This window comes from Ailuropoda melanoleuca, chromosome 4 (genome assembly GCF_002007445.2).
Source record: "Ailuropoda melanoleuca isolate Jingjing chromosome 4, ASM200744v2, whole genome shotgun sequence".
Lineage (NCBI taxonomy): Eukaryota > Metazoa > Chordata > Mammalia > Carnivora > Ursidae > Ailuropoda > Ailuropoda melanoleuca.
This window is the reverse complement of record NC_048221.1, coordinates 113,402,727-113,429,336: the sequence shown is the minus strand read 5'-3', so window position 1 is coordinate 113,429,336 and position 26,610 is coordinate 113,402,727. Positions and strand designations below refer to the sequence as shown.

General features: G+C 39.5%; 1 protein-coding gene across 2 annotated transcripts in view; it reads left to right on the top strand.

Moving 5' to 3' along the window:
* The first annotated feature begins 17,097 nt into the window (after positions 1–17,097).
* ARHGEF33 (Rho guanine nucleotide exchange factor 33) overlaps positions 17,098–26,610 on the top strand; it is a 46,735-nt gene continuing 37,222 nt past the window's right edge. For both annotated transcript variants that reach the window (XM_034659629.1, XM_034659630.1), the window contains exons 1-4: positions 17,098–17,122; positions 18,667–18,716; positions 25,764–25,928; positions 26,247–26,368. In XM_034659629.1, the coding sequence (XP_034515520.1) occupies positions 17,098–17,122; positions 18,667–18,716; positions 25,764–25,928; positions 26,247–26,368 (362 nt within the window). The remainder of the gene's footprint in view (positions 17,123–18,666; positions 18,717–25,763; positions 25,929–26,246; positions 26,369–26,610) is intronic.

Here is a 26,610-nt window from a genome sequence, read left to right as displayed (position 1 = left end):
GATGCTGTAGGACTTTGAAGACTAAACTTATCCAAATATTAAATATGCAGTTTTGTATCATATGTCATAAAAACTTTTTCAAATACAAAGAAGCATTTGCTCTTTGCCAAAGGGTAGTTGCTCCAAAAGATTTCTCAGTCCCTGTGTTTAGATAGTGAACTTTTGTTAAAACAAAATTTATAATTTGAGGTGAAATAGCATTTTTTTCCAGCTTACTTTTTCTAGCTTATTAATTTAACAAAAATGCATCTCCTTGCTATTACTGTGAATGAATAAAGTTGTCATTTTCTTTTTTCCTCAGCTTTACTGAGGAATAACTGATAAATAAAATTGTAGTGTATTTAACAGCTGATCTGTTATGTAAACGCTATGACAGGATTTCCCCCACTGAGTTAATTAGAACATCCATCACCTCACATATTTACCTTTTTCTGGTGAGAACATTAAGTTCTACTCTCTTAGAAATTTTCAGTTACACAGTATTATTAACTATAGTCACTATGTTATACATTAGACCCAGACCTTATTCATCTTATAACTGAGAGTTTGTACCCTTTTACCAACCTCTCCTTATTGTTGTCTGCTCTAGGGGAAAAAAAATCATTAACCATTCACATCCTCTGGAATTGAATTAAATTCAACTCAAACTTGTGTTGAGTGCTCATCGCAAAAAGTTCTCAAACTACCTCAGAGGAATGTGAACAAATAATATAAATGTATTTACCTTTTAAAAGCCAAGCTAATTTTGCATGGCTCTCTATAAAATATCTCAGCATTTAAGAATATATAATAATTTTTAAGTTGTTTATTATTAAGTAAAATTGCCATATAGGGAGATGATCTATACTTATCCTGAGGCTTAAAGTCCAGCACTCTAGTGTGGTAAGAACCAGACGCCCAGGTGCTATGGCTATGAATAAGGTGCTATGGCTACAGCTATGAATAAGAAATGGTTCCTGCCCTAGTGGGGCTGACAGTTTTGCATGAGAATCAGACATGGGAACTAGGGATACTAATAGTATGATATGAGAATGCAGTAGAAGAGAGATAGACTAAAAGATGACTTGGAGGAACAGGGCTGGCTTCATAGAGAAGCAGGTGCTTGAATTGAGCCTTGAAGGGTGGGAAATACTTCTTTAGGTGAGGAAAGGTACTTGAGGCATAGAGAGAGGGAGGAACAAAGGTACAGAGGCAAGTGTTTGATGAAATGCATGAACTGTGATCATCTACACATCTATATCACACATACTAACTACTATAAAGTTTTATCTGAAATAGTATGAAATGGAGAAAGAAATCAAGTAAGTTCAGCTGGTTCTGGTGATAGCTGTTACAAGTAGCAACATCATATCGGCTAATGTCTAGCCGGCCCCAGGACATGTGGGGAGCCTCACCCAGGCAGCCTCTCCAAGGTTCCAGAGAAGACTGTCTGAGAGGATAGGACGAGATTGTGATTTGCAGAGCTGATGAGTTGGTGAGAAGGGGCTCCTGGGATATAAAATTAAGGGTCAAGAGACCTGAAGGAGACTAAAAATTGGACACTCATTCAAATGGATTTGCTTTCAATATTGAACATTTGAATAAAGGACAAGCTGATCCCCTCAGGGAGGAAGAGTGGGAAAGGAGGCCCCTTGAGGGCAATACCTGGCCTCCCATCCTGGATTAAGGCAGTTTGGCTCCAGCCTCATGCTACAGCACCCAGCAAAACAAACATTTTATAAGGAAACTGGACTCACCTTTCTTAGCTGGCTTTTTGATGACCATTTGTTGTTACTCAAGACTGCACCTACGGGGGCGCCTAGCTGGCTCAGTCGGGAGAACATGGGACTCTTAATCTTAGGGCTGTGAGTTCAAGGCCCACATTGAGCGTGGAGCCTAATTCTAATTAAAAAAAAACAAAACAGGGGCGCCTGGGTGGCGCAGCTGTTGGGCGTCTGCCTTCGGCTCAGGGCGTGATCCCAGAATGCTGGGATCGAGCCCCACATCAGGCTCCTCGCTAGGAGCCTGCTTCTTCCTCTCCCACTCCCCATGCTTGTGTTCCCTCTCTTGCTGGCTGTCTCTCTCTGTCAAATAAATAAATAAAATCTTAAAAAACAAAACAAAACAAAACAGAACAACAGACTGCACCTAGGACAGCCCCTCACCCCCACCCCAAACACACCCATCCACATACCCTCACCATGTTTATGAAGCATTCCTTTCAATCACAGAAGATACTGTCCTTGAGAGAAGTCCTGACAGATCCAGTTTTCTCGCTCTCATTTCCAGGGCCCTTGTAGGCCTGTGATAGACTGGTGCATGCACGGCTCCGTAATCCAGCTCGAACCTCATTCTCAGGCCTGAGAGTGTCGGGCAGGCTCCCCCGGCCCACAGCTGGGCCAAGGCTGCAGCGGCAGAAGCAAGCTCCAGATTCTGGCTCCTACAGTGGTAACCAGGGCCTCTGAGTGAACCATTTTATTATTTTAGTTCCAAACAGGAGCTTAGGACTCAGTCAAGTCATTCAACCTCTTGACCTCATTTTCTTTATTCGTGAAGCAACAGGGTTTGGCTGGCTGATCTCTATGTAGCCCTTCAGTTCTGATTTTCTTCACCCCTATGTGCTTAATCTTTAGCTTGTATTGCAAGTAATGCTGGTTTGGTTTGGCCTGGTCCCTCCAAACTACGATACTGGTTCATTCACTTATTCAACACCTATTTATTCAAACCTATTCTGCGCTAGATCTTGCATTAGACCTGAGGGGATGCAGAGTGAATGAAAGTGCCCATGCCCTCATGACGTGGAGATGGCAGGCCAAGATGGCCGGTGAACAAAGAAAAAGATGGTATTGTCATTTGCTGGTAAATGCCATGGAGAAGAAGAAAGCAGTGAAGGGCAGGTGGGCAGCAGAGGCTGGGTCCTGCTCTTACACATGCACTCCAGGAAGGCCTTTCTAATAAGGTGACATTGAAGCAGCCTTGGAACTTTTTTTATTCTTGATGTATGATTATGGGATACTGTAAATTTGAGAAGACCTGGAAGTTGTCAAGAGAGAAGAATGAAACAGGCCCTGTGGAGGTGTGTGGAGTTTGGGTTTCACCCTAGCTTTGCCCTGTCCCATCCTTCGTGTCCAAAAATTTTCACAAATGAGCTTACCTCACTTCTATGATTCTAAACGTTCTCACATTTTAATGACTTTTCAAATGTACTGCATCTACTTACTTATTTCACTTTTGTCAATGGGAATTACGCCTCTTAACAATAAATTCAGGGGCGCCTGGGTGGCACAGCGGTTAAGCGTCTGCCTTCAGCTCAGGGCGTGATCCCGGCGTTGTGGGATCGAGCCCCACGTCAGGCTCCTCAGCTATGAGCCTGCTTCTTCCTCTCCCACTCCCCCTGCTTGTGTTCCCTCTCTCGCTGGCTGTCTCTATCTCTGTCTAATAAATAAATAAAAAATCTTTAAAAAAAAAATTCAAAAACCTTTGGCAATGGAATGTATAGGAATTTACCAAGCAGGGATTTGTTTGGCATGTGAATTTTGCATCCCGATTTTCAGTACTTTTCTCTTCAGCTCCACAAACCACAGCCTGCCTAGAGGCAGGACACAACCTAAAGAATGTATGGGAAGGAGGTAAAGAATCAATGACTAGACTGGAAATACTCCTTTCAAAGGGATAGGTGGTTTTTTTTTCCCCCTCCCCCTAGATTCATCTTGCATCCACTGGCTCATTCACTGCCTATCATGTAATTTGTTTTGGAGCAGGCCAGAGGCATGGGTCCCCGAGCTGATGGATGGTAGACACTGCAGGCTAAAGGCAGGTCCTGTGGATGTTAAGAGAAGTGGGCAAATCACAGGTAGTGACGTTGCTAAGGTGCATTCCAAAGTGGGCTAAGGATGAAAAGGATTCACCTTGCTTCCAAATCCAAAACATTACGTGTATACACACACACACACACACACACACACACACACACACACACAGAGATATATATGGGCGGGGGAGAGACTCTCGAGCAGGCTCCAAGCCTGATGCAGAGTCTGGCATGGGGCTCGACATGGGGCTAGATGTGGGGCTCAATGTGGGTCTCAATCCCATGACCCTGAGGATGATGACCTAAGCTGAAATCAAGAGTTGGATGCTTAAGCAATGGAGCCACCCAAGTGCTCCACAGGTCATTCTACTTTCAGCCCTGTAGTTCTGAAAACCCTCTTTAGAGCTGAGATAGAGCCTTAAATCCCTTTGTTCCACCTCTCTCAGCCTGGATTTCCTGTGACCAAGTTCTTCCTCCCTTAGCCTCTACATCCATGACTACTGATTATCAGATTTTTAGGTAAGATAACACTCAACCAGTTAATTATTAATAATTAATACACCTAATTACACCTAATTAGCACATTAGATTATGTGCTAAATAGTTACTATTTGCAGTATTTAGCAGGTTTATCCTCTTACTCTTATATTGAGCTTCTACTCTGTGTAAGAATCTAGAACGAGCACTAAGGATACTAAAGGGTAGAAAAAAATAGCCTCTTTTCTCAAGAAGTTTATAATCTATTTAGAAAATGATATTATTTATGTAAGATAAATAACAGTAGAAAGTCATGGTTTAGGTTCCAATTGAGTTCTACAGATATTCCAAGAAAGGAGGGGTAATATCCTGTTGGATTGAAGGAGGAAGTTCCAGAGGTCAGGAGCCTGAGTTAGACCTTGGGGAAGGAGTCAGGATTTGACAATTAGGGTAGGGTGAGGAGGGCAGCCAGGAAGCACGGAAAGGGAGAGACAAGGCAGGGATGTAGACAATGCATTAACTCAGGAGGCTGGAATACTTCCTACGTATTGGAAACAAGGTTGGAGAGGAAGGTCAGGGATGTTGTGGAGGACCTGTATTATATTTTACAACTCGAGTTTTTGAGCAGGAGTAAGCAATGATCAAAGTGATATTTAAAGGAAAAGACTCTAGGAGCATTGTTGAGCGTTGACTAAACTAATTACGAAGCTCCTATAGAGGTTTAGGCACGAACAGTCAGTGTCGAAACAGAGAGAATGAAAAGGGAAGGAGGAAATCTAAGAAATCTGACAAAGACTCAGAAGGATTTCACTGCTGGATTGGAGGAGGAGAGGGAGTTCATTCAGAGGTCTTGAGCCTGGGTCAATGGTAGTGCCAGTGACAGAGCTAGGGAACTCCCAACGGGGAGCCTGGATAGGCTAATGATGACCAGTGTGATTTAAACAGCTGGAGTTTGAGGTGACCATGGAACTGTCAAGTGACAATATTCATTAGAGAGAGATATAACAACAAGGGATGCTCATTTAGCAGAAGAGAAGAGATCAGAAAAACAGCTGGTTTTGTTTCCTTCCCTCAAAATAAAGACCTGAGTACTAAAAAACAGCTAAAACCGCATAGTGGAAGAATTAAGGATTAGGAAATCGTGAATGGCTTAGCATAATTTCAGTTTGGGGTATAGTGGGTTTTTTGTTTTGTTTTCGTTTTTGTTTTTTGTTTTTTTGATTGAACAAAAGAACAATTATGGGAGGCTGAGGGGACTGCGGGGGCTGGGGAAGGGAGGCCATTGGTTGCTATATCCCCATGTTGCTGAGTAGTATTTAGACACCCTCAGCATTTTAGAGTTCCAAGGACTCTGAGAGCCTCCTCGTCCTAGAGATGAGAAAACGGAAGCCCAGAGAGAGTACGTGGCTTCCTCTTGGCCCCGCAGAGTCAGAAGTCAGGGTTGGATCTCAGTCAAGTATTCCTCCCATCCCCCTCCCCCCCAACCCTGCTAGTCAGCAGGTGTACTACCCTCCTGATTTGGGGGGAACATTTTTACATCGATCTATAGTGGGATGCCAGGTGAAAAGGTTCAGATTGCATTATCAAAAAGCAAAATGGGGGCACCTGGGTGGCACAGTGGTTAAGCGTCTGCCTTCCCGGCGTTGTGGGATCGAGCCCCACATCAGGCTCCTCTGCTATGAGCCTGCCTCTTCCTCTCCCACTCCCCCTGCTTGTGTTCCCTCTCTTGCTGGCTGTCTCTATCTCTGTCAAATAAATAAATAAAATCTTAAAAAAAAAAAAAGCAAAATGGATGGTCTATGAAAAGCACTAAGCACACAGTACTGGAGGCAGGAAATGATGAGGCGCAGCACATGTGCACCCCCTGTTAGATGGACTTGCCTTCCGTGAGGGAACCATTTTGAAATGGCATCAGAACAAGATGAAACGGGCATAATCTATGCAAGTAAAGATTTCCTTACAGCATGTTTAAACAGCCCTAGAATAGATTTCAAGTGAGATTGTTTCAGTGTGTTTCCGTATCTACTTTTAAAGGTTCTGGAGATTAGGATTGCTATCCAACAATCTGGGATGGGAGAAGCATGTAATTCAGTTTGGAGTCAGGAGGATGAAGAACTTCTATTTTTCATTTACTTATTCCTGTCCCAACTTATTCCCAAAAGGAAACTGAAACAGTGCAACAAGAGATTTAGGAATCAGGATATAGCTTCCTAGCAAAACCACCCCCAATGTGTTCTGGTCTCTTTATGAAGTATTTCTAGATCTTTTCACTTTGTGCCAAACTTGCCAGATATTGGTAAGAAGTGGTAAGAAATTACTCATTGATTGGGTGCATGATGCCTTAACTCTAGGAAGGCCTGTATGAAGTAGGCTGAAATTATAAAAGAAATAATCAAGCTAATGCCGAATTTACATTTTTCATCGATGAATAAAAATGTTGACTATTTCTTCTATCTAGGTTAATGTGTTGTTTAACTCTAGTAATAACAGGTTATAAGATGACCCTTGCCTTAGTGAGGATAGCTGACAGCTGAAGAGAATGGCCAAGGCAGGCTTATGAAGGGTAGGACACTTGAACTGCCCTTTGAAGGCTGAGTGGGATCTGGGCTGGCAGAGTGCAGAGGGTTTTAAGGCAGGGCACCTGCAGGGACTGCGATCCTCAGGTAGAAATGCATACAGCCTGTGGGTAGACCAGTTCTGCAGGGACAATGTTGTTGCTTTTTAGTGGCCCAAGACCATCACGGACCCCTGTCAACAGTGCATGAGCTGTGGGGCTATTCTTCTAACTGAGGTTATAGATTTGCAGGGTTTGTCTGTGACTTCCAACACCTGGAGTCTTTGTTCACTGGGAGGTAATGAGAAATTACAGTCCTTCTGAGGATTGGATTTTATTCTCCTTTCTAGCAGTTCTGAAAATGCCAAAGGCAGATCCAAATTGGATGTCATTTTATCTGTACTATGAAAAAACGTCTCCCAGGAGAGGCAGCAGTAACCTGGTTTCCCCTCTCACCTAAAAAAGGCTTTGGAGACTGATGATCTATTTCACAAGGTACTACTAACTCGGCCACGTAATCCAGCTCTTGTGAGGCCTGCTGCTGCCTCTGCCTCAGCAGGAGGCATACTTCCTGAGGACTAGTTGAGGTTTGCCATGTGGATAGACACCCCCCTCCCCGCCCCCTGCTAATTAGGGACGTCCCTAGGGCTGTAGCTCAGGACTCTTCCCTTCAGGGTTCTCCCAGGAGCCTCTCTTGCCCTTTGCTGTCTTCCCGCCTGTCCCATCAGGACCAGCCTGGTGAAAATACAGTGACAGTCATTTCATCTTCCTCTCAAGTAGGCGTTTACCTTGCGCTGGGGCAACACTGTGCCCTCCGCCTCCTGCAGAGTGTCCCGGAGAGGCTCTTAACTTCAACTCAGGTGAATCCAGGGAGAGAACCTGTTTGAGAGGGTGAAATTAAAGTGAGTTGAACCAGAATAAGAAAAGAGAGAGAGCCCATCCTCCTAACCAGACCCATGCTACAGCACTGAGGTTCACAAAATTGGGTTTGGGCACATTTATGCCAGTCAATAAAATGAGTCAGAAGAGCGCCTGGAAGTAAAAGGGTCTGAAACTGTTGATATGTTTTGATGTCTTAAATGACATGATAAACTAAAATTTAATTTTAAAATAATTCTAACCATTGGGTTGTTTTTTGTGTGTGTGATAGCATGCTGGTGTTTTTTCCGATTGTTGTTGACAAATGTCAACTCAACCAAATTACTCTATCCTGACTGATCCCAGGTAAACAAACCAAAAAATTAATGTGCCTGTGGAGTGGAAGTGAAAGGATCTTTGTTATTTTGTATTCTGATGTAAAGAACCTCTATGTGCCCTTGAACTCTGGAATTGCCCGCTCTTTGCTCCTCTTCTCACTGGCTTTGGTAGTTATAATTAGTTTTACTGTGGCGCCGTTTGCTAAGAGATGGCAAGATCTCTAAGCCAATGGTGGGCACAGGGGATATGGTTCTGCTACTAAACCTTTGCTTGATGGGTTTTATCCCCCCTAATAAAAATCACCTTGAGGCTAAACTCTTTCTCTATTTACCAGTAATTCTTTTTGCTTATGTGAAGCACCATGTGGTAGAAGGCATGTTTCTCTTGTCATCCTGGATGAGAATTCAGTTCACTCCCACAAGTATTTGTTGATCACAAGCCCCAGAAGGGCACAAGGAGCTGGGGACACAGAGATGAATAAAACCTCACTCTGCTTCCAAGTTGCTCACAGTCTGCTGAGGGGACCAGCATTTAGGCAGTTAACCAAGGACGTGATGATGGCCTTGTGACCTGGTTCCATGGCAGGGGCTGCCCTGTTTCTAGCAACATCCATATTTGGGAAAAAGTCAATTAAGAGGCTGACTTGAGGACTGAGGACCATTTTCAAAATAAGACTGCTTATTTTGGCGGATGTCTGGAGGCAGAGTCCTAGATTTTAATTCTTTAATGTATTGCCTTTGCCACCATAAGCTGCTATGTATTCAAGAATGATTTGGTTATCTATGTTTTTAGAAGCAGGTGTAAAAAATTACATTATCATTGGGTATCCTCATTTTAATCACTTGCATCCGTGCTTATATATTGTGAAATTTGTTTTATCTCCTTATCATTTTGCTTCTAAGGGTCTTGCTATGCTCTTTGTTTTCTTGCATTATGTTGATTAATGAATTATATTAGATTTATAAGCATCCAGCTATTTTTATACTCTAGAACAAACTCACGGGGTTGTATTTTTGCTTTCTGATATTTGATTTAGAATATTTGTACATTTATTTATTTAGGCTTTCCTAGAGCAGATTTGGTATCAGAACCTCATGGGATAGACTTAGTGATTTACATATATACTATTCCTTGGTACAGATTACATAATACAGTCACTGCTATTTTCAGAAACTTCTTGTGATATTACCCTAGGTTATTTCTTATTTGAGGGGTAGATATTTGACACCCCTCCCTTCAATATCTTCTGTAGATAGTTGTTGCGGTTGACTTTACAGTTTTTAAAGCTCAGCAATCTGTTTTCCTAGAAAATTGTCCATTTCATTTGGCTTTAAAAATTATTGGCAATAAATGACATATAGAATTTTTAAAATAATATTTCATACCCTCTGAATTGGTGGTAACATCCCTCTTTTTTGTCCTATTTTGTATTTTTTCTTTCTCTCAATCACCCTCTGTCTTGTCAGACTTGCTAGAACTTTTCTCCTTTTACCAATCCATTCAACCTGTTTGTTCAAATGGCTCTCTGAGCCCACGTAGGAAGGAATACATTTTTAAATACAGTAAAAGTGGTTTCTTCTATTATAGTGCTTTGAGATCTTGTGGCATGAAGTGGTTTATTCAAAGATCTAGGTTAATACAGTAATGGTCTTGGAGCTACTTCTGAAGTATTTGGGCAAATACTTAATTGTTGAGAGCTTCAGTTTCCTTCCATATAAGCTGGATGGTAACAGTGCCCAGCACAGCACAGCTGCAATGAACAACAAAGACAACGTAGGAGAGAGTGCAAACTATGGCATGTGTACAAACAAGGTCATGAAATATGTCATTTTATGAAACTTCGGTCGCTTCTAAGCTATGGAGAAAAACAACTCCCTTCCAAATTTTTTAAAGCATTTTTCTACATCGCAAAGATCATATAGATTTGCCTCTGTGAAAACATTTGCAGGATTTGTCCTGATGAATTAACTTTAGTTTCAGGGGAAAATATTTCCTCATCACCCTCCCCTCAACATAAAAAGTTCTCATTCTACTAAATTAGAAATGTGCACTAAAGACCCATTCAATAAAGGACACTGAAATGGAAATTAACTCAAGTCTGCTTTCAATTAATTTCAATTCCCCAAAGTGCCAAACTTTCCTTTTCTGTCACAGCAGTAATTGGAAAGTAATAGACAATCCTAAGTTTTTGTGGTCTTTCGTGTGTATGTGTGTGCGTGGTATACATTCTAGGTCAGCCTAGGGGAGGGTCAGGAGATTTTTTTTTGGCATTCTTCAGGCTTCTATTAACTTTATTAATATTAACTTAATTATTTGAATGAATTTCATAAAAATCTGGCTATCACTTCTTAGGTTAATTCCTATTTCTCTACTGCAATAATTTTAGAACCTTTGTCTTTCAGTAGCAGAAACAGATTTTAAAAGGAAATCGTTCCCAAAGCTGCAGTTTGTTAATCAGAGAAGAACGGAGAGACTCTGGTTGAAGGGGATGGAGAGGGGAGCCCAGGACCCCACAAGCTTGTGGCTTTCTCCCCGTTCCCAAGGCAGGTTCAAAAAAGCCCGAGGGCTTAGAGGAGTACAGACTGAAAACCATTGTTGTATATAATGATCAGGCATGGTTTAGTAACTTATAGGCTTTTCCTAAAAACTTAACAAGCAGTGTTTTCCAAGCGTCTGCCAGGGCCCACATGGGTGTGTTTAGAGGCTGGCTCTGCCACTCTAGAGATAGAAAGACAGGAGAGACACTGGGAAGGAGTAGAAGCCACATTAATTTGGTGAGAGGAAAGCAACCACCAGTTAGTGATTCCAGGGCAACGAAGGACAGGCTAGAGAATGGGCTCAGGACTGCAAGTAAAATCTCAAAGGGAATGTCAGAATGTAGTAAGGCTTTTTCCAGAAAAAGTCATACTTCTTTTCCATGTAATCTTGTTATTCTCCCTTTTAAAATGTGCCTTTCGATATACGTTACTTATTTTTGTGATCACAGTGTTTGAACTAGTAATTCTCTTCTGGAAAACTTGCCTAAGAAAAAAATGTCTTAAATATGAAAAGAAAAAAAGCTATATCCCTTTTAACATTTATTTATTATAGTGAGAAACAAAAAACTATCCTAATATTCAATAATTGGGGGAAGGAAGGAAAACCGACACATTTCCTCAAACAACTATTTTTCAGTAACTAGATATAATGACTGTGTAATGATCTGGAGAAAGACACAAGTAATAAAAGCACCCGTTCTGAAATCACAGAGACCTGAGTTCCAATTCTGGCTCCCTCTGCCATTTTTTTATCCATGATCCTGGGTATATTATCACCTCATTTTCCCAATCCTCAATATTCTCATCTATAAAACAAGGATAATGATACATGCTCAATAGGACCAATATGAAGATTCAATTAAATGGGAAAATATCAATAAATATAAAGCAATAGAGCTTGGCACATTGCAGCTGTTCAAGAAATGTTATTTCTCTCTCCACCATTCTTTTTCTTTTTCTTCTTTTAAGGTTTTATATATTTATTTGACAAAGCGATAGAGTAGAAGCAGGAGGAGTATCAGAGAGAGAGGGAGAAGACCTTGGGATCATGACCTGAGCCAAAGGCAAATGCTTAACCGACTGAGCCACCCAGGCACCCTCCACCATTCTTTATATAGCATACAGAAAGATGCTTAAGCTCTATCAACAGATTTGTTACAAACTTAAGGAAATACATGGTTTCCTAGGAAAACATAAATTACAGAATTAAGTAGATAAATTGAGTACATCAATGACCTTTGAGAAAATTGTAGAAGGTTTAAAGATCTGTCTACCTGTTAAAAAAAAAAAAAAGGCACCAGGTCCAAATGGTTTCATAGCTATGCTCTATTATCTTTCAAACAACAGATAATTTCAATTAAACTGAAATTTTTCCAAATTATAGGAAAAGATTGAAAACTCTCTAATTCATTTTATGAAGCTAGCATAACTTTAATGCCAAAAAAGAATAAAAGACAAAAAAACAATAAACCTTCCACAGATCAAAATCATTTATGAATATAGATGCAAAATGTCTAAATATTAACAAAGAGAATCCATCAGGTATCAAAAGAGATCTATCCTATGACCAAGCAAATATTATAGGAATGTAAGGATGATTCAACATCAGGGAAGCAGCATAATTCATTATAATAATAAATTAAAGGAAAAAAAGCAATTCTATCAATAGCTATTGAGAGGACTAGTAAAATACAATATCCATTCCTAATAAGAAATTTTAGTAAAATAGAACTAAAAAGAAATTATTTAAATATGATAGAGATTATTTACCAAAGATAGCAAGTATCATTCTAAATGACTTTAAAGCCATTTACAGTAAAATCAGAAAATGGGTCATAATGTCCACTATCACTATTAGTGGTGGTTATTATTCTGGAAGCTCTAAGAAATACCATAAGATAGGACAGTGAAATAACCAGTACAAATATTTGAAAATAAGGATAAAAATCACCTAGAAAGGGGGCACCTGGCTGGCTCAGTCAGAAGAGTGTGTGACGCTTGATCTCGGGGTCATGGGTTTGAGCCCTATGTTGCGTGCAGAGGTTACTAAAAAAAATAAAATAAAATAAATTTAAAAATTACCTAGAAATCTCAAGAAATACTCATTTACTTATTTTATTTTTTAAGTGGGCTCCATGCTGGGCTTGAACTCACAACCCTGAGATTAAGATCTGAGCTGAGATCAAGAGTTGGATACTTAATTGACTGAGCCACCCAGGCACCCCAAGAAAAACTCATTTAGAAATCTTCTATAACTAATAAAGGAATTTACTAAGGTGGCTAATGTAAAATAAATACAAAAGAAAAATAGAGAATACAAAAACCAGCTAGAAGTGGAAGTGGGAAAATGCCCTTCATAATAGCAATAAAAATTATAAAATACTGAAGAATAAATTTCACAGGAACAGTACAGGATCTTTAAGAAGAAAACAACAAAATCTGATCAAAAGACCTAAAGCAAGGTCCAGGCAAATACTTTTGGATGACAAGATCTGATGTAAAAAAAGATCAGTTGTCCCAAATTAACATATAAATCTAATGCAATTCCAACGGGAATCCCTATTTTTTTTAATGGATAAAATGATCTTGGAGTTCATGTATTCATATGGAGAAATAAATGTCAGGTAAAGCAAATAATAAAAAAATAATAGTTGACTTGCCTCACTAAATGTCTTTAAAACACAGAAGAACATCTATAATTTGTGGTTTGGGAATAGAAACAGAGAGATCAGAATGGAGCAGAGGGCCCATAAAGGATCTCTGTGTATATGGGAATTCAATGTGTGACAAAAATAATGTTCAAATTCCATGAAGGAAAAGGATGGCTAGGTAATGACTGGTGCAGGCACAAGCAGCTATCCGCCTGCAAGATAAACAAATCCAACACTCCCTCGCGCCACTTACAATAACAAATTCCAAATGAATTGAATACTTAAAAATAATGAAAGACTTAGAAGAAAATCTAGGGAAACGTATATAAAATCTTGGGGCTGCAGAGAGCTTTTAAAGCAGTGTAAGAAATCTAGAAGTAAATAAGGAAAAAGATCTGTTTAACTTCATAAATTTAAAAATGTTTCAATAGCAAAAGTGACCACAAAGTCAGAAGACAAAAAAGATAGATGGAAAAAATATTCAAAACTCACACGACAAATAAAAATCTAATCTCAGTTATGTGAAAACCCTTACTAATTGATAAGGAAAAGACAGACGACCCAATGGAAAAATATGCAAAGCAGAGGAATAGGTAATCCCAAAGCAGCAAATCTAAATGTACAGTCAGTATATGGAGAGATGCTCAGTAGCACTAGCAATTAGCAAAAGTAACTATGGAATATGACTTGTCACTCACCTGACTGGCAGGAGCTTAAAAGTGTTAATATCCACTATAGGCTGGGATACAGGAGAGGAGATACTCCTGCAATATTCTTGAGGGAAATGAGAATAATTACAGCCTTTTTGTGAAATGGCCTAGTCTTATCTGTTAAAATCCTACATAATTAAAAGCACCAGTGTGTAAGGCTCTATGTACTAAGCTGTTCGTTGTAGTACTGTTTACAGGGGCAAAATAATGCAAAGAGAGGGAATGTACATCAATACAGAAATCATTAACATAGGTCATTCATACCCCAGATACTATGCAGCCACTAAAAATAATTTATTTGATCTATACCAATTAACTTGGAAAGATTGCCACAATGTATTATTAAGTGAAAGAAATTAGATGCAGGGAGGTCTCATTTGAACCTACAATGACATGTATGCTCTTGTACGTGTGTGTGTATGATTGTATGAGGATGGAGAGAGGAATGGAAGAAACTAGCAGATTGTTAACACTGCTCAGGACAGGGGAGGAACACTCCAACTCTCTGCTCACATGGCCACCATAAAAACAACATGAGTAACAAGGATCCAATTTTTAAAAAGAAAGTAAAACACTTATGCTATAACATAGGTGACACAGTGATGCAAGTAGGTCCATTAACGGTCATGCAAAACATTCAAGAGGAAAAAGATTGGCAGGCAATACAGCTGAATGATCATCATGGTTGTTTAAGTAGAGGCATTATAGTTGGTTTTTCCCTCTATATAGTCTAAATTTTCTCTAATGTAGTTTTGTTGCTTTTGTAAATAAATAACTAAAACAAAAATTCTAATTTATTTTCTGTGAACCACACACTTTTTTATTATGTCTTGAATCAGTCACTATAGGTACATATGTGAACTTAAGGATGTCCTAACTCTGAAAATCTGTACATTTTATCTATGACACCTGAGAGGTATTTTCAGTTTGTTTTCAATTAGTTGTAGATTAGATACCTAAATCCCTAGGAAATAATTATCCATAAAAATATAGCTTTACATATTTCAACATTTCTTTTCCCTCATAAACAGTAACAGACATCACTTCTAACAGTAATTTTCAAAGCTGCGTGGCTTTGGGCAGGTCATTTCTCTTCCTGTCCCTAGGCCTCAGTCTCTTCATCTATAAATGAAGAAGCTGGAGGAAATAATTTTTTCATGGCCTTTGGCTCTAACTTTCTGTGATTTAATTTACATACCTCATAGAATGCATTAGATGTCAAACAAATGAACAACTGCTAAGGAGAAAAAAATTTTCATCTGAGTAATACTTACATCAGCTGTAAAAGACATTTAGGTAACTAGAGAAGATGCCCAACCTTNGGCTCGATCCCATAACGCCGGGATCACGCCCTGAGCCAAAGGCAGACACTTAACCGCTGTGCCACCCAGGCGGCCCCTAGCCTTGATTTTCTTGATATCCCTCATTTATAATTATATAGCTGTTGATCGATGCTTTTTCATTCATGTTTACACTTCTGACCCTGCCAACTTATTATTTTGCTTTACAGACCTCAATATATGAATGAAAACCTTTTTTTTAAGAAAGACATGAGTGGGAGGGGCAGAAGGAGAGGGAGAGAGAATCTCAAGCAGACTCCCTGCTGAGCATGGAACGACCTGGGGCTCAATCTCATGACCCTGAGATCATGACCTGAGTTGAACCCAAGAGTTGGAAGCTTAACTGACTGCACCACCCAGGCACCCCTAAATGAAAAGTTTGAATTCTATTTTCTTGAGGTGTAACTTGTAGAAAATAAAAGGCACCCAATGAAAACATACATTTTTATGAGTTTTGACAAATTTATGCACGTGTATAACCACTACCACAGTTAAGCAATAGAACATTTCTATCGCCCTAAAAAGTTCCCTGTGCCTCTTCCCAATTAATCCCCACCTCCTATCCTAGGTAATTACTGATCTGCATTTTGTCACTCTAGGTTAGATATGTCCTTTCTAGGGCAATGAACACATTTTTGCCTTGTGTTTTCTCAATCTTGGATAGTGTTAATATATTTTGATAGTTTCAATCAGGTTTCTCAGTTGCAAGCAACAGAAAAGAGCTCTGGCTGATTTCAGCAGCAAAGGAGTTTGCTGAAAAGCTATGGGCAGCTCATAGAATTGCTGGGAGAACAAGACCGGGATGATGCGGCCAGCAACAAAGCCCCAAATCATAGAGTACAGCTCTTCTGGTGAGGAAAGCACCACAAGCAGCACTTGGAGTTACCTCAACTCTGTACCAGATCATGGTCCCCACCCACCACCCTTGCTGCCACTGCTGTTTTAGGAACTCTGTTTCTTAGAAAGTACGAAGTACATCCAGTATATCTGTCCTAGGAAATCCTTCTGCAACTGCCAGTGTCAACTGAAGGGAGTAAATCTGAGTGGCATATCCTTGTGAAGGTCATGTGACCTTCATGCCTAAGCTGCAAGAGAGGCTAGGAGAAACTGCCACTTTCAGCGTCTAGAGTAAGAGGCTTAATCAAGCTTCATAAGATGGGAGGATTCCCCCAACATTGCAAAGGGTTAAAATTCTAGATGGCCAAAAAGAGGGCCAATGTCCAAAACACTAATGGTTATGTTTGTTTGTAGATTGCATTCTGAACGTGTGGCTTCATGTCTGACGGTCACTATAACCAGGCCACATTTGATAACACCGCCTGTGTGTAAAGTGGTCTACCAGATGCCGAAAGTGGGAATGAGGTCATCAAGGTGCTTACTGTGTAATGAAATAGAAACTGATGTATTGGCCCTCGTACTTGCAAGTTTTTTCTTCTTAAGACGATCTCCCTCAACTATAGCCTGTTAATAAAATCAGTGGGTCGAAAGTAATTGATTTGATCCAGAAAAGAATGTAGTATATTAAAAAGTACTATAATTTTAAGTAACGAGTTTCATATTTATTATAAAATACTTAAAGTTTAACTTTTAAACTAAATATTAACTTGATATTTTTACTCTTCTGGAATTACATAAACCTCAAGTTGCCACTAATAGATTATGTTCATTTAAATTATTTTAAGTTAACACATAAAGTAAGTCCAGTTACTTCACCAGTTCTACCTGCTATCCTTTATTCTTGATTTTAACTGCCAGGTCCAGAGAAGAAGGGGTGGCCTGATCCAGGGACAATGAGGATGTAATGTTGAAGAATCAGCTGGAGGAAAGAAGCAACAGGCACCATGGAAAAGACCAAAACAAAGCAAGGTTAGGTTTTTCCTATGTCTTGCTTTAGATGTCGGGATTTAAGAAATGTAGGTTTCAGTCTTCTCTTGCCATTTTCTCAAAACGTGATAATATGTTCCCTTGACTATTCTCATCTCCTTATCATCATATAATGACCATGAAGAGCAGAGACTTGGTGGTGGAGAAACAGGAAATGCTGTATACATAATTTGGTCTGAGTAGTTACCTAATTTTTCTTAGCAATAAATTTAGGACTTGCTTCAGAACAAGCTGCTGAATAAGGCCAAGATACAGATTCAGCTAATGAACATCCAACACCTTCTAGGTTAGCCTAAGTTATGTTAGCACATAAGTGCTCTCTTTTTATCTTTACCATATAGAATCAACCATATAGAAATAGTTCTGTTATCATCTCCAATTTACAGATAAGGAAACATTCATAGAGGAGTCAGGCTACGATCACAAAATGTCAAAGTTTGATCTGGGAGCCTGGTTTCTGTTCTCATGTTCTGGTTCTTGCCACGATACCAGGCTGTTGGGACACAGTATAAAATGGGCTAAGTAATCTCTACCCAAGCTTGTGTGAGGAGTTTTGGTGACCTCAAACCACCTGGATTTTATAGGAACAGCCTTCCGTCTGTGTAAGTTCCGGGATGAGGTTATGTATTCCTCTAAGGAAGGGTTTCCTATACCAGCATGTCTTAAGAGAACAATAAACACATCCACACAACCAAATATTTGCAACCGGTGCTTTCATCTATAAACTGTTTGATTCATACAATGTGACACTATAATAAATGGATGAGCAATGAGCTGCATGTTTACATGGGCTGTCCTGTCTTCATGGCCAACCAATATGGTTCTGAAAGGTACTAAGCCAACCTTTTTTCCCCTGGTTTGTAAGTGGTTTTTATAACCTACTACGTCCTTTGTATTTGCCCTGCGTTTCACAGTATCCGGGGTTGCCAGTATTCTTTTCTTTTTGCTTGCATCCTTCCCAGAATCTTTCCAGTGATAATTCCCTTTACCCATCCTCTTGCCCAGGAAGAGAGTAAGGTTACCTTAGCGGAACTGGGCAGTGACAGAAGGAGAGAGCTTAGAAGTTTGGCAAGGACATTTTATGCAGGCTTACTGAGAACAACAGAGTGACAACTGGACAAGTGTCTGGTGTAGCCTTCCTGAGTATAGAACTACCCCCTCAAGTAAACTCCTGTCAGCCCCAAGAACATGAGGGAAACCCTGCATGGGCCTTCCCTTCTGGTTGGTTAATGTTCACTAATCATTCAGTTTGGTTGAGAAACTTCCCCACTGTGGTAGAACATGTTTGGCTTTGTTTTGCTTTGTTTTTTACTGTAAGAGTTGTATCAGGGAGATATGGTTAGGTCATTAGGATGTGAATATAGAAACCACTTATACCAGCTTATATTTTGTTCTTGTATCATTGGTTTCTTGTCATGCAACCACAGATTTAAGATCCTATGAGTCCCCTGACTCCCTGCATGTGTGTGAAGAGGATAGGGACAGAATGAGTCGTGTTCTTTGAACAAAGCTCTTTCTTCCTACAGGAGAGAATGAACATATGCCGATGAATAACCCTTCCACGCAGATTTACCAGGTAAAGACAACTAGATCGTTTTGAACACTCCTGTGATAGTGATGACTGTCGCTTACGTATAAAGTTTTCTAGTACTCACAAGTGCCTGCACATCCGTCATTGCGTTTGTTCACTTACCAGGACCATGAGGTAGGAAGGCGCAGAGAGTGCCGCTCATGCCGCACCTTTGAGAAAACTGTTGAGTGAAGGACAGCTTATCCAGGTTCTAAATTACAGCACGACTCCCACATCCACTCCACTTTCCTTGCCTGTCGCCACCATCACTCTGGCCATGACACTGTGCTGAGAGGAAGGAGAGAGCAAGCTCTGTTTTTCTTGGTTTCCTATTTCAGCAGGGAGAATTGAGGATTGAAAGGGGGTTAACACTGCAGATGTTCAGGTAGGGTGACTGAAAAAATGTTAAGCTCCCTTTAAACAATGGAAATAATTTAATTTCCAAGGAAGATAAAAATTCTGCAAAACATTTTATAATATGTTTGCAACAAGGGTCACATGGGGCTGCTTTGGCTTTCACACAGTATTTATTTGGCGTCTATCTTCTAAATGCAAATTTAAAGTAAAATTCTGCCCTTAAAAATCATGGATGTTTATTCTGAGTAATTTGTAATATAAAAGAAGCTTGGGCTAGGAAAATCCATGCTCCCCTCTAGAGTTAAGGCACTGCTATCTGGAATGCAGGAGAGGGAAGAAAGAACCAGCAGCGCTCGGTGGGGGCTGGGAGAAAGAGTGATTTCAAAGTTGGCTGTAAAGTTTTAAGCAGGATAAAGAGTGGTCTTCTGAAAAGAGCTATAGGAATCCAGAAGAGTGGAGAGTTTTAGGAGAAATGTTATTTAGATTTGTTGAGTTTAAGTGATAGTAAGGTGAAAATAACAACTAGTTCTCAGAAATCTCATGCAAGAAATCAATGCTGTGGGCCAATCAGGGTGAACCAACACAGGATTATGAAAACATTTTTGTAATTGTGCTGCTCGTAGACCAAGACCAGCAGTGGGAAGGGGTAGAGGAAATAGCCTCATTTCAATTTAATACATATTTATTGAGCAGTTACTATGTGTAAAATTAACTGCTTGGTCTAATGAGAAATAAAACAGATGCAACAGACAGTTGCAACTGATTTTTAAATGTCCGGCACCTGGAAAACATATGCAATGAATAGCTCAAACAGGTAGGCTGTTGGAAGGATTACAACAGAGGCACTGATGTGGTGGAGGGATGAATGAATATTGGCTGAAGGATTTGAACCAGGCATTTAAGGACAGACTGGTCATTTGGTAAGTGGATATGGGGAAGGGTGTTTCAAGCAGAGGGACCAGCTTGAACAAAGGCCTGGGAACAGGAGTGAGTCTTCACTCGGTGCTGATTTGATGCCTCATTTGTCCACGACCTCCAAATGCCTTCCCTGCCCACCTCCCCTCTGTTCACATCTGACCTGTGTATGGCATTGGAATGACTGTGAGTATGCCTTTAAACTTAGGAATGATTTAAAGTCTATTATAGATTTTATGTAGGTCACTCCCTGAATGTTGGCTAAATATAGCGGCAGTGGGGGGTGGCCTCATTCTCTTATTGTATCACAAATCCAAGTACATCTGTTCGCAGTGGAACAAATGAAGCAGTGGAAGTGAAGTTGGTCTATATGACCTCTGTGATGCTGTGATTATAACCCCATCCTTGTTTTAAGAGAATGCTTCCTAAGCCCCAGTCTGTTTACTCCAAGCAACACTTACCAAAAGAAGATGAAGGAGAAGTAAAGAAAGAAGAGGAGGAAGAGGAAGGAGGGAAACAGGGAGAGGTTAACTATAATAGAATACAATCTATACCAAAAAGGGAGAGCAAAATAAGAAATTTGAAGAAAATATGATGTTTTAGCCATTTGCTATTTTATTTTCTTAATAGACCCCCATCCCTACCTGAAATTATAGTTAATATTATCTTGTTTATTTATTTTTTTTATTGTCTGTTTCCTTCTCTAGAATGTAAGCTCCAAGGGCAGGGATTTAGTACATTTTGCTCTCTGTTGTATCCTCAGCATAAAGTACAGTGCCTGAAATATAACACATATTCAATAAATATTAGTTGAATGAATGAATGAATATCTGGAAGATGTGTATATTGCTTTGAGCCAAGAGACCTGATGCAGTCATTTAGTCTGGCGTCAAATGAGTTTGGAAAATTGTCTGGTTCTTCTTTGGGACAAAAAAGAAGAGATCCTTACTTCATAGCCTAATCAAAATAAACTCAAAAATGGATTAAAGGGCTGGAAATTAAAAAATCAAACTATAAAAGTTTAGAATTAGTGAAAATTTATCTTGTCTCTGGATGTGAAATGTCTAAGTGAAAAAGCACTGGAAGAAATCACAAAGGAAAGGGCTAGAGTTTTCACCCATATCATAATTCAAAAATTTCCCAACATAAATATACTTTCAATCAATTCAAAGGCAAATAACAAAATGGGGAAACGTTCTTACAAAGACTATCACAAGGGTTTAATGATATATAAATAGTTAATATAAGTCAGTAAAAAAAGGAACTTCTGAGACCTCAGTAGAGTATGGGCAAAGGACACAGACAATTTACCAAAGTAGAATTACAGATAGCTAATAAGTAGGAGAGAAGGTTGAAGCTTTTGAAGCTTATGACAATATGATTAGCAAATAATAAAATAATTAATAATATTTAGTTCTAATGAGTGTGTGTAAATTGGTGGAAACTTTTACAAAACTTATTAGTTAAAATACAGTAAAAGTGTTAAAATGTTCAAAACTCTAATTAACTCCTGCTCTTTGGATGGATTTGACCTCCTTGGTGAGTAAGGTACATTGACCCCAAAACAGGTCACGGGAGCCAACAGGAGAATGAGCACTACCATCTCCCAGTCCATTCCAGAATTATTACCAGAACCAGTGAATCTGTGTGGATACACTGATTGCTCCTTAGCTCATAATGCCTTTTATTTGAATCCAAGTCTATTCCGCTTTTCTCTCATCCTTTGTTCACTGCACATAGGCCTCTCAGATTTTACCCAATCTCTTTTCCAGAGTCAGACTGTGTTGCTTCAGACTGATTACTTCCTTTGCACATGGATTTTTAAAATAAGATTTCATTAATGTAAGAAGTGGGGGTGGGGTCCCACAATCAGGGCAACAGATGTGGTAGCTGCACCATTTGGTCCTAGCTCAACTCCCCCCTAATGATGTAAATTCCAACTGTGTTTCTGGCTCACCTGTAGGAATGTAAGCATTGCAGCCCCCTTCATTTGTACTACTTATGTTTTATATATTTTGTCCAAGACATGTTTTTCTAAATACACTAATTTAGCCCTTTGAGTCAAATACTACCCAACGTCCTTAAACTCACAGTAATTTCATATTTAGGAATTTATCCTAAGGAAATAATCTGAAATACATACCAAGCTTTAAACAAAAAGCATTATATGTCAGCATTATTTATAATGTTGAAAAATTACAAACATTAATTTCCAAGAAAACTGAATGGGTGGATAAACTCTGGCACATCCATAGAATGGAATATCCAGTAACCATTAAAAATAGACACTTAGAAAAAATTCGAAGGCTATAGGAAAGGGTTTATAACAACGTTTGGCAGTAAAGGGGGGGGCAGGATCAAAATATATCTGTAGTATGATTTCAACCATATAAATGTATCCACTTACATTCATAGAACAAAACAGAAGGAAATGTGCCAAAACATTCGCGGTTGTATTCAAGTAGGGAGATCTGAAGTGATTTTTTTCTTTTTCCTTTTTCTCTGTAATGAAAATAATTTAAGAAAATGAGTTATGTGCCAAAAGGACCCCTAACTGAAAAATTATGGGAACCAGTCCTACAGTAATAGGTTTCATCATTAAAACTGCCATTGAAAGTTTTCTAGGATTTTTAAGTCCTTTTCGAGGCTTTCTCTCTTTTTGCCATTAAGGAATATCTTCCAACACCAGAGAAATTAATTCTACTAGGTCTGTGGTGCATCCAGGGATTGATAAGAGAAATTTCCAGCACGCCATGCTTCATATCAGCTTCGGCAGTGCCCTGAAAGAATGACATTAAGGGTCAACTTCTGCAGGGACTGTAGAGGAGTATATTTGGGAAATCTACTCTTGACCATTTGAACGACTTGCTGCCCACTTTTTGTTCTAAATTATCATCTTTCGGGATTAATAAAGAGGCCTAAAATTAAGAAGATAAAAACTGGCAGAAAGACGATGTTTCCTCTGTACCAACCCGTGTTGGGGGAAACCAAAGCAATTATGTTGGCATCCTTGCCATCATGTGCTGCTTCTTAGAGCCTGTAGTCAGGTGTTGTAGGAAATTGGCCTGCCTTGTGGAGCTTTCTCACATCTTGACATTTATGACTTAGCAGGGATCTCAAGGCTCGGGCCCAGTCCCCTGAGTGGACCTCAGGGTAGACTTTGACCTTGATAATGGAACATATTGAAGGACAAGTCTGTGTGAAAAACAAGTTGGAACCACTTGCATAATTTGTGAAAATTTAGTTTGAGGGATCTTTGGTGGAAAATGATGGGAAGACATTGATTAAAACTCACCTTGAGAAGAGTTAAGAAGCCAAGAAAGTAAAGAAAATTGAGAAACAGAAATTAAGAACAGGAAATAGGAAGAATTCGGACTCCTCTCCCCTATTTCTTTGAGCCTAAGATGCCCTCTGTGGTACCCTAGGCTTCGAAGTACAAGTCTTCCCTGAACCTGCCTCCGGTGGGAACCCGCCTCCAGCGGCAGGATGGAGGGATCATAACCTCTCTAGAGCAGCTTCATGAAAAAATCAACGAGATGAGGAACGTGTTCAACTCGCTGGAGAACAAGGTAGACACCCATTTCTAATCCTTGGGGTGGGCTGTGGGCTGTCAAATGAGAGAGTTGAAGAGAGAGCAGAGTATTTTTTAATCACAAGGAATGGCCAGTTGGTCCTGGAAAACCAGTCAGTAGCAGCTAATGATACTGAGCCCCACACCATCTTCAAAGCGACGTGTTGCTCCAGGTGTAATTGTGCTCACATATGGCATCCCCTCCCTTGCTCATCAGTGGTTGTAAAGCTGTTTGTATCAGGCAGTAGTGTTACTTCGGTGGCAGGTACCCCAGGGGTTTAAAATAATATATGGGAAGGAAATGGGCTCATAGCTTAAAATGGTCTCAAAATCCCCAAAGTCCCAATATAACCTGGCTGTTAGGGAAGACTCGGGATAGGAGATCCTACTGCTGTCTTTTGGTTCCTGGGGAAAACTCCACACATCCACCTAAGGGAGCAGTGATAATGAAACCTATTTCTGTCGGATAGTGGTTCCCTTTTTTTTTCAAACAGGAAACTTGAGTTTATTTCAGAGCCCCTGAATGAGTGTCAGGTTTCCTTCCTTCAATTTTAAAACTTGCACAAATTTTCTTTTGATATTGTATTGCCGGCGATATTGTTTATTTTGTTCACCAAAGATGAATTTACATAAAGAGAATTACCAGATCAAAGGTAATTGACCTGGTGATTTAATCCATTACGATGACTAGATTAGGACATGTACTAAGATCCACCACAAAGATTAATTAAAATTAAAAATGACTAGAGCGAAACACAGATTGCTCATGGCGTTTCTCAGGCTTCCAGCCCTGAACAATTGGCAGGTCCTGCTTTTTTCCTCAGAATGATCTCTTTGGTTCCACTTATTTTTCTCTATTCCTGGCCCTTGAAAGAAACCTTTGTGGGGCACAGTGAACCACAAAACCCTATATTTTAAAAATGTGGTGTAGGAGACCAAGTCATTTTATAGTGGGAGGTGTCATTGTGAACTGGAATCATTTTGGATAACCAGATTCTGAAAATGTTTATAAGTACACATTGGAAGGAATTTTGTTAATTTTGTCAAAAGTTCTGTTTTAAAGAGAGAACTGGGGCTAGGAGTTCCTCTTCTTAGCAGAGCGTAAGATCATGAATTTTAAGAAAGTAATGTTATTATCATCTTGTTATTATTATCTTAACTTTGTCTGTTGAAAATGCTTTTTTTCATTTGTTCAATAAAAAAACCCTGAACTTTAGAAGCGCTCCATTTTTTCCACATTTCTGTTTGTGCTTAACATTTTGATGTGCCATGTAAAGCGGAAGAATTAAAATTTCTTGAATACCTTCTATGTACCAAGCATGCACTGTGGCAGGAAGCCTGCCTAAATGTATTCATTGAACTCTCCAGTCAGCCCTGGAGAGGTATCACAGTAGTTATTTTATGCAGGAGGAGACTGCCACAAAGAGGTTAACCAACTTGCCTGAGGTCTTACTTCTCACAGGAGAGAGCTAGGATATTTGTACCCTATCTGACTCCAAAATTGATACTTTTTCATGCTGTGGAAGTTGACAACAGAAGTCCAATGTGTGCACTCCTACACAACCAGGCTTGACTCCTGAAGATAATTCAACATCACTATCAACAGTGTGCTGAGCTCCTAACATTGTAGCTGTTTCCTGTCACTCAAAAGAAACGCCATTTTCTGCTTTTCCACATCATCCAACATTCATATACATACATATATAGGAAGCCTCTTCCTTTTCAAAGAAATTCTCAGATATGCCTAGTTATTACTCTTTTTATCATTTAATTTTTTAAGGGAAAAACAACTGAATTTCTTCATCTTCTATAATACCAGGGATAATATGACCCATCCCTTCTTTCATTGGATTCAAAGAGTTACTGGATCAAGATGGTCTTTCACAAGCATATGTTGCTTTTCAAGTAAATCTCATTTTAATCAAAGGTGTTAGAATAAAGAGAAGCTCACAGGAGCACTTGTAAACTTAATTGTTTGCTTGCTTGTCACTATTGAGCTTTGGCGTGTGCTATATAAAAAAGACCCTCTTTTCCTTAAAAGAATGGGACCAAGGTTGCCTTATGTTGTCTAAACTTTAGTCTACCAGTAAATGAGGTCTGTAGGTTTTCAGGAGCCTGGTTTCTTAAACAAAATGAACATTCAAGGGGCCAATGGCAGTATTTATAATAGTTTGTAGTAAACTGAACTCACTCTTGGTGATTATCTTTAGTTGCAGGCCTTGGCCTCTGAACTCAAAACTGGTTTCACGGAAGCTATGCAAGAACTGTCAAGAATTCAACATGGAGAATATGCTTTGGAAGAGAAGGTTAAGAGCTGCCGATGTTCCATGGAAGAAAAAGTTACCGAGATGAAGAATTCATTAAACTATTTCAAGGTAGGCTCCTCTTCTTTTCCCTGGCTAAACAGAGAGATTCTTGGTCTTAGTCACAGCAGTAAACACCTTTTCATGTAGCAGTCAAATAAAAGAATTTTCCCTCTGGCCCATTCACTAATTATCACGGAAAAAAAAAATCTATTTCATGTTTTTCTTTCTTGGATCTCTGTGTTAAAATTATAGATCACGATAGAAATAAGATGTTCATCTCTCATTCATTCAACAACTATGTATTAAAATCTTACCATGTACTAGGTATCATGTTATATCCTTTTGCCCTTTTACCAGATTCAGTATGTATCAATTCCTGTTTTTCAGGAAGAGCTGAGCAATGCCATGTCAATGATTCAGGCCATCACTTCCAAGCAAGAAGAAATGCAACAGAAAATTGAACAGCTTCAGCAGGAAAAGCGAAGGGAATCTCGGAAAGTTAAAGCCAAGTGAGTGTCTTACACAAAATTGGCCAATGGTAAGCCCATAAACAGTGGCTTGTACAGTGATACCGAGAACACCTTCTTCCCCTATCGGCAGATAGCTAACTGGCTACATACTGCTGGGATCTGCGGGTCAGCATGTGATGGAGGTTAGAGAGTCATAAAAACGGGTTACACTTAAAAATGGATGGTAACTATTACATGGAAAATGTGCTCAATACAACAGGAAGTAAAATGAAAATGATATA